The 7488-nt window shown below is 44.3% G+C and overlaps 1 protein-coding gene across 1 annotated transcript in view; it reads left to right on the top strand.

Annotated features, from left to right (window-relative positions):
- The window catches only part of nbas (NBAS subunit of NRZ tethering complex), a 92794-nt gene that overhangs the window by 12408 nt on the left and 72898 nt on the right, over positions 1–7488 (top strand). Inside the window, exons 10-15 of the mRNA XM_019871523.1 lie at positions 1370–1508; positions 1999–2064; positions 2173–2301; positions 3651–3714; positions 5189–5382; positions 6581–6856. Coding sequence (XP_019727082.1) covers positions 1370–1508; positions 1999–2064; positions 2173–2301; positions 3651–3714; positions 5189–5382; positions 6581–6856 — 868 coding nt within the window. The remainder of the gene's footprint in view (positions 1–1369; positions 1509–1998; positions 2065–2172; positions 2302–3650; positions 3715–5188; positions 5383–6580; positions 6857–7488) is intronic.

Below are 7488 nucleotides of genomic sequence, written 5' to 3'. Positions count from 1 at the left end.
TCTTGCCGTGGGCGTCTTAAGGGCTCCTGACAGCCACTGTCAAGTGTTTGCCAGCCGACAGACCGGATGAAACTTTAATGATCTGCGGTGTGAAAAGTGGGTTAGCGCAAGCAGTTGCATATAGATAAGAGCGAGAGGAAAAGAGGACAGAGAATGTACAGTGAACCTGCGTTTGGAGCGGGGAAAGAGTTCCAGACCTCGCTATCATGAGTAAAGTAGACCTACCAAAAAAAAAAAAAAACAGTCACATAGGTTGAAACAGCCATTTTAGGCTCATTTTGGACAATTCAGAGGGTCCTTCAAACTCAACCCCTGAAGCGTTTTTTTTAGTTAACAACCTGAAATTGGGTATGTCGATCATGGCTAGACTACTGGAGTCGATTTCCGATGCGCGGACATCGCGTGTAGTCCCCCTCGAAATCCACACGTGCGCTAAAAAAAAAAAAAAAACAGTCACATAGGTTGAAACAGCCATTTTAGGCTCATTTTGGACAATTCAGAGGGTCCTTCAAACTCAACGCCTGAAACGTTTTTTTTAGTTAACAACCTGAAATTGGGTATGTCGATCATGGCTAGACTACTGGAGTCGATTTCCGATGCGCGGACATCGCGTGTAGTCCCCCTCGAAATCCACACGTGCGCTTAATACACCCGCAGATCTTGGGCCACTTGAGGTTGTCTGGCGTCTGCAGCGTGTGGTTTAGAACATCCATTTGGGTTAGAAGCGCTGCCCGCTGTTGATCTTGTGCGCACCAGGGTGCAGTGTTGAGCTAAGTAGTACTGCTCCAAATGCCCCCTCACACATTTCCAACTATGGTCAACTTGGACTCTTCAACGAACCGACTCGGGCAGCACGGCGGTCAAGTGGTTAGCAGACCTGATCGCCTAGGTTCTAATGTTGCCACTTTTTATTTGACAAATGCAATTAAAAAAAATGGAGGGGTGAATAGGGCGTGCGGTGTCCCAGTGGTTAGCACGTCAACATCACAGTGCAGAGGTACCGGGTTCGATTTCAGCTCCGTCCTTCCTATGTGGAGTTTGCATGATCTCCCCTGCCTGCGTGGGTTTTCTCCGGGTACTCCGGTTTCCTCCCACATTGCAAAAAACATGCATGACAGGTTCATGGAACACTCTTAAGTTGTCCTGAGGTGTGACTGTGAGCTATGTGTGCCCTGCGATTGGCTGGCAACCGGTTCAGGGTGTCCCCCGCCTACTGCCCGAAGACAACTGTGATAGGCTCCAGCACGCCCCACGACCCTTGTGAGGATAAAGCAGTTGAGAAAATGGATGGATGGATGAATAGAACCAAACGCTACTATTCACAAGGACGCCGTGTTACAGTGTCCGTTCATCTTTTCGTACGTTACAGGCTACTGCTGGTGGCTGGCTGTGATTCGGGGTCCGACGGCTCATCCAAGGCCTCCTCTTGCGGTCTGACGGCGTGGAGGGCGCTGTCCGGCTCGCCTCACTACAAGCAGGTCACCAGCTTCGAGGACGATGTCAACACGGTGAGGAGAGCACGTCAAGGACATTAAAAAAAAAAAAAGACATCTTATTATGTCATGAAAGAAATCCATTTTTTTTCATGCAGATACGTAAACATGCTCAACATATTCTTATTTAGCCTCGCAGTGTTAACAATGTCCCGAGATGCTGTTCTCCCATCGGATGACGATGCGCATTTAAGGTTGCCTCTGTTTAATCATAGTCAGATTCAAAACATAAAATTCCAGATGAATTTATCGCACGTCTTTGCAATACGCATATTGTATGTGCCATTATCCCGAGGACATTATTTTTCGATAGATTGTGCAGCCCTATGCTACACAACACAATAGAAAGTAAGTCAAGGCCCTGGCACCTGGGGACACCACTTCAGTAGTAGCTAATAAAAAATGTTGACCTTGCAAAGTGTGAACGTGTCTCCTGTGTGTGTGTGTGTGTGTGTGTGTGTGTGTGTGTGTGTGTGTGTGTGTGTGTGTGTGTTTCTTTTCTCAGAGCCACAAGCGAGGTTTCTTGCGAATGCCCAACTTGAGGCTGTTCAGCAGACAAGGAGATGAAAAGGTAGCCAAACTCATTTCTCGTTCTTTGCGCCCGGGGACATTTGTGAGCACTTTATCCTGACCTGTGTGTGTGTGTGTGTGTGTGTGTGTGTGTGTGTGTGTTTTCCAGGACGGCGTGTTCCGTATGAGTCTGAGCCCCGACGGGACGCTGCTGGCTGTCATTCATTTCTCGGGTCGCCTGTCCCTCTGGGATGTCCCCTCGCTTAAGCAGAGAGCGGTGTGGGAGCAGGACCAACAGGTAGCTTATGGTTCCAAATCATCCATGAGGCTTCCGCTGAGTCAGAAACCATCGCAGCTCACTCTGGACTGGTCGGCAACCAATCACAGGCCACATACAGACAAATGATTCGTCTCACTCACGTTCACACCGATGGGCAATTTAGAGTAGCAACATGAGAAATTTCTGAAAAATGATATTCTCAAAATGTCGGATTGGAATGGCCGCTTTTAACGTGAGTAAAACGCAGGAGCAATTTTGATTGGGTGATTGCTTCCAGAGAAAATTCGTTTTTTGGGGGTTTTTTTGTTGTTGTTTTTTGGTCTCGGACAAAAGGCCCTTTTTTGACAAATGTGATTCTTCTGACAGAAAATCTGGTCCAAAGATGCCTTAAAATTAGTGTAAAAAAACACTAAAACCAGATTGTTTCTTCTTAGGAAGATTCACTTCAAAATGTCTACCAATCAACTTGTATGTGACAAATTTCCGAAGCTGTTCTTCAATTCTACATGTCAAAATTACCCTTCAATTCTACATGTCAAAATTACCCTGACATTTCACACTGTCATTTGCCCCCAAACTTCCCTGGGCAGTAGAATAACTTTTGTGCCTCAGACAAGATGTCACATGGCTATTATAACGCGAGGCGAGCGACTCTGACTCACCTCATGGCTCAAGTTGAACTTGGAGTGGCTTTTATACACTATGTTTGTCAGGTTTGTCCATCATTCAAGGTCTTGGCATGTCATTCCCTTATTACACTGGCCAACAGCACATTTTCATCAGAAGTGTGTTTTTGAGGGCGGCGCGGTGACTGGTTAGCGCGTCGGCCTCACGGTGCAGAGATGCCGGGTTCGATCCCGGCTCCGGCCTTCCTGTGTGGAGTTTGCATGTTCTCCCCGTGCCTGCGTGGGTTTTCTCCGGGTATTCTGGTTTCCTCCCACATTCCCAAAACATCCATGGCGGGCTAATGGAACACTCTAAATTGTCTCTAGGTGAGTGTGAGCACGGATGGTTGTGTTCGTCTAGAAGACAGCTGGGATAGGCTCCAGCACGCCCGTGACCCTTGAGGATAAGCGGATTAGAATATGGATGGATGTGCTTTTGATTTTAAGAATGTCTTCACTTTTTTTTTTTTTTTCAACCGCATCAGGTTTTGGAGATATTTTCATTTTAAGGTGTGAGGTTTGATTTGCGTACTTTTGCACAGAGTGAGCTGGCGTTCGTTCCGCTTGTGTTTAGTGTCTGGGAGAAGCGATCTGTTTTTGCAAATGTGTGCCGCATTTGTGTGTGTATTTCCGCCTCCTGTAAGTGTAAAGAGGGTGAAGAGATTAATCTTCATCGTTTCCTCTTCCCTCCCTCGCCGGCAGCCAGGATTTGAGGAGATCAATCCGGAGTGGAAGACATCACTGGAGAGGAGGAAGAAAATAAAAGGTAACGTGGCCCATGGGACTCTCAGCACAACACAGCATTTTTTTTTTCTTATTTTTAACGCTGACACAGCACGGCGTGCCGAATACGATTTAATGATCTTTGACGCGTCTTATTCACGGAATTATACACTTATTTAGACCTCTCGACTTTATTTCATCCCACCATGCTGCCCTTTGACAGTTCGGGGCCATCGCAACTGAAGGCTGTGTGACAGTTCGCGTTTAAAAAAAATAAAAAAAAACATTCAAAAGACGTGACACAGCGTAAGATGTATTTAAACGTGGACACACCCACGTTTAAATACATCTTACGCTGCACATGACAGCTTGGTGTCACCCCCAAATACACTGTGACCACTTATTTTTTTATTTCGGGTTTTATGTAAAAATGTCGGCTTGTTTATCTTAATTTTTGGTCATGGAGTAATGTGGCACTGCATGTTTAACAAGGAAAACAAATTTGAAGTGAATGTTGGAAAATGTAATAATCTATCCCACTTTCAAACATAATTAATTTAACTAATTCACTCCCAAAGACGTTTTTAAGCGTCTTTTCACACTTGGTCCAGAATTGGCTGATACTGAATGAGTTTTAAGAGCATAATTTTCTTTGAGCTTTAAACACTAAAAGGGCAAAAAGGAGGGTTAAAAAAAAAAAAAAACATTGAAAAAATAAAATCTTACTATATTTAGCACCCCAATTTTTTTTTTTTTAAAGATTGTCAGTTTGACCCACAACAGAACAGGAGGGTCATAAGTTCCAGTGGAACAACTACAACAACAACAACAACAATAAAATAAAAGTCACGTCAACACTCCCCCTTAACAAAACGACTAGATGCAATTTTTGGGGTAATTAAACTGCACTACCACCTCCTGTTAGATCTCACTGGATTGTGCAAGTGTCGCTAATAAAGTGTCCGGTGGGTGTTTTCCCAAAGTCAACCAATGTGAAAGAACTTTACGATGGCAATAATGCAAATAGGTACAAAAAGCTTCAAGAGAAAAAGTGGAAAGCCGATCTTGTAGTCACGAATAAAATGCTCGACAAATCTTTGCCAGCTTGTCCTCCAGATTGTTAGTTGAACAATAAAATATGCAATTAAACCCTAATAACAAGGAAAATTGGACGATGAAATGGCGGTCATGAAATGTTGCCCTTTTCCACCACCACAATGGATCTCAAATCAAAGTTTTGCCTTTCAGGTTTCATTCAGGAGGCTTTTACAAAAATGTGCCTTTTACCTTTTGGAATGGCAGCCATTTTATGCCGGAGGACCCCAATTTGCATGTCAAAGTAGTTGGATAAGTAACTCGAAAGTGGATCGTTGTCCAGTTATGGTCCCTCCATTCCACTGCTACATTAAGATAAGATCGTTCGTTCACACAAATCATGAATAAAAACGGAAAAGAAAATAAACTTGCGTTGTAGTATTAGTCCATTATGAAGTCTTCACTTTGTGGTGTGTGTTCAGACAAGGAGCAGTACCAGCCGCTGGTGGATGTCAACTGGTGGAGCGACAGCGTGCTGATCCTGGCCCGCTGCTCGGGCGCCGTCACCGTGTCGTCCATCAGGAGCCTCCGCAACCTTCTGGGCAAGTCCTGCGAGTGGTTCGAACCCTCGCCCAGAGTCACGGCCGCACGCCACGGCGGATTCCTGAGCCTGGAGGTACGTCGTCGTGTTGCTTTGCTGTCTTCGCAGCGGACTTATAGCACCAGCACCATAACTCCACCACTACCACGACCACCACCTTTAGATTAGCGTTTTGTGAATAAATTGAGAAAATGTAAGAGAAAACTATTCATTCATGTCATTTGAAGGAATAATAGCATCTTGGAAAATAGAGCGTTATTGGGATTTAACACTTAGTCCATATTGCAACACACAACGTTCAACACACAACTGTTATGGACCAAAGAGCCAGTCCAAAATGTGATTTTGTGTGGAAATACTTATTGTGTGATGATGAATACACTGTACCTCCCTGCTTATTCTTTTCTTTCTTTTCCTTTTTTTTTTTTTTTTTTTGCATTTTGGAATCCAAGAAGGACCTTGTTATCAAAACACCTTCTGGTGTTATTCCACTTTTTTTTTTTTTTTTGGCGTGTTACATATCAACTTCTCACATAGATAGCGAGAGATTTCTTAACCTGCCAACTTTAGAGGAAGGTGGTGGCCCCAGCCTGTGTGTGTGTGTGTGTGTGTGTGTGTGTGGGGGGGGGGGGCAGGAGGTAAGCGGTGATGTAGTACTTGTGCATGCAAATGCAGTCTGAAGGAGCAAGATTACATTTGTGGAGAGGCGTATTTTGTCCCAGTACAAGCACAGCATGCTCCGTTTTGTCATTCTCGTGTGAAAATGCACCATATTGCTTATCTTCAATGCTGGCAAAAGGACTTATGTATACTCTGTACTAAAGGTTCAGCTGTTTGGATTAAAAACAAACAAACAAAAAAAGTACTTATTCAATTTTTGGTCTTGAACTAAAAATCTAAATGTAAAAACTGAAATCTACTTAAAACTCATTCAGTACCAGCCAATTCTAGACCAAGTCTGAAAAGACGTTTAAAAACGTCTTTGGGAGTGAATGAGTTAAGTATTAAAGTAAAATTGAATTTTTACTGTCAATTTTATACAATGCCCATTTTTATCATGTGGCACAATGGGGAGCCCCCACCCTTTATTTTTTATTTTTTATTTTTATTTTTTTAGAAACTTACAGTGCGTGTACTGAGAAGCACCTTAATAAAAAAAAAAAAAAAACCCGACATGCTGCATGTTGATTAAATACAGTAACAAGCATTTCTACTTGGTTACGTCCTATCTCTGGGTTATAGTTGACACGTTTGTATTCTGTGTGCTCCCCAGTGCGAGGTGAAGCTCGCCCAGAAGCGTGTCCGCCTTGAGAGCAACGTGGGCGGCGCGACCGGCGACGACGAGGAGGGCGACGACGGCGGGGACTCGGACTCGGACGACGAATCCTCCGCCAAGGCTCGCTATTTTGGCTACATCAAGCAGGGCCTCTACTACGTGACGGAGATGGAACGCTTCGCGCCGCCTCGCAAGCGCCCCCGCACCATTGTTAAGAACTACCGGCTGGTTAGTCTCAGGTCCACCACGCCCGAGGAGCTCTACCAGAGAAAGGTATGAGGTTGACAAAAATCATTTCAAAAGATGTAGTTTTTAGTATTTGACTTTTTACTCCCACATTGTAGCTGTCCTACAAAAAGCAAATTCCAACTACAATTTTTCACTAAAATGCAAAGTAGCATGTTTGCTGCACAATGAAAAACAATCTAGAGTGTCTTATCTCCCCCAAAATATAAAAATGGCGGTAAGTGGTTTTCAATTCAGATTTCTTCATTTTCTTTCGAATTTGCGACGCAATTCATGCGAGACTACAATGACAACAACAAAGCAGAATCCATTTTAGCTTCTCAGTAAAATTCCAGCCGAGTGAACTGACAAAACAAGTGTCGTCTTTGTTGGCGCTGATACCATCTCGCGGCGCTCGCTCGGCTGTCTCACAAAAGCTATAGGCGGCTATCAGCCGCTGCTCGCGACAAATTGCGGCAAAGGCACCAATCTGCACTTTCACAAAGCCCTCCAAGTTTGAGCGCGGCCGGCTCATCAGTCATTTTTATGAGCCTGCATCCAGCGCCTTCTTCATCACTGTCATCCTCATTGGTGGACATTAGTCTTGCCCATCAAATTCCAACAGCCCAGAGTTAAAAGTAATACATCATTATTACTATCGCTTTGGAACACTCGTTGTC

Source organism: Hippocampus comes, unplaced genomic scaffold, assembly GCF_001891065.2.
Source record: "Hippocampus comes isolate QL1 unplaced genomic scaffold, H_comes_QL1_v1.1 scaffold100, whole genome shotgun sequence".
Taxonomy (NCBI): domain Eukaryota; kingdom Metazoa; phylum Chordata; class Actinopteri; order Syngnathiformes; family Syngnathidae; genus Hippocampus; species Hippocampus comes.
The sequence above is the reverse complement of the archived record's forward strand: the minus strand, read 5'-3'. Positions and strand labels throughout refer to the sequence as shown.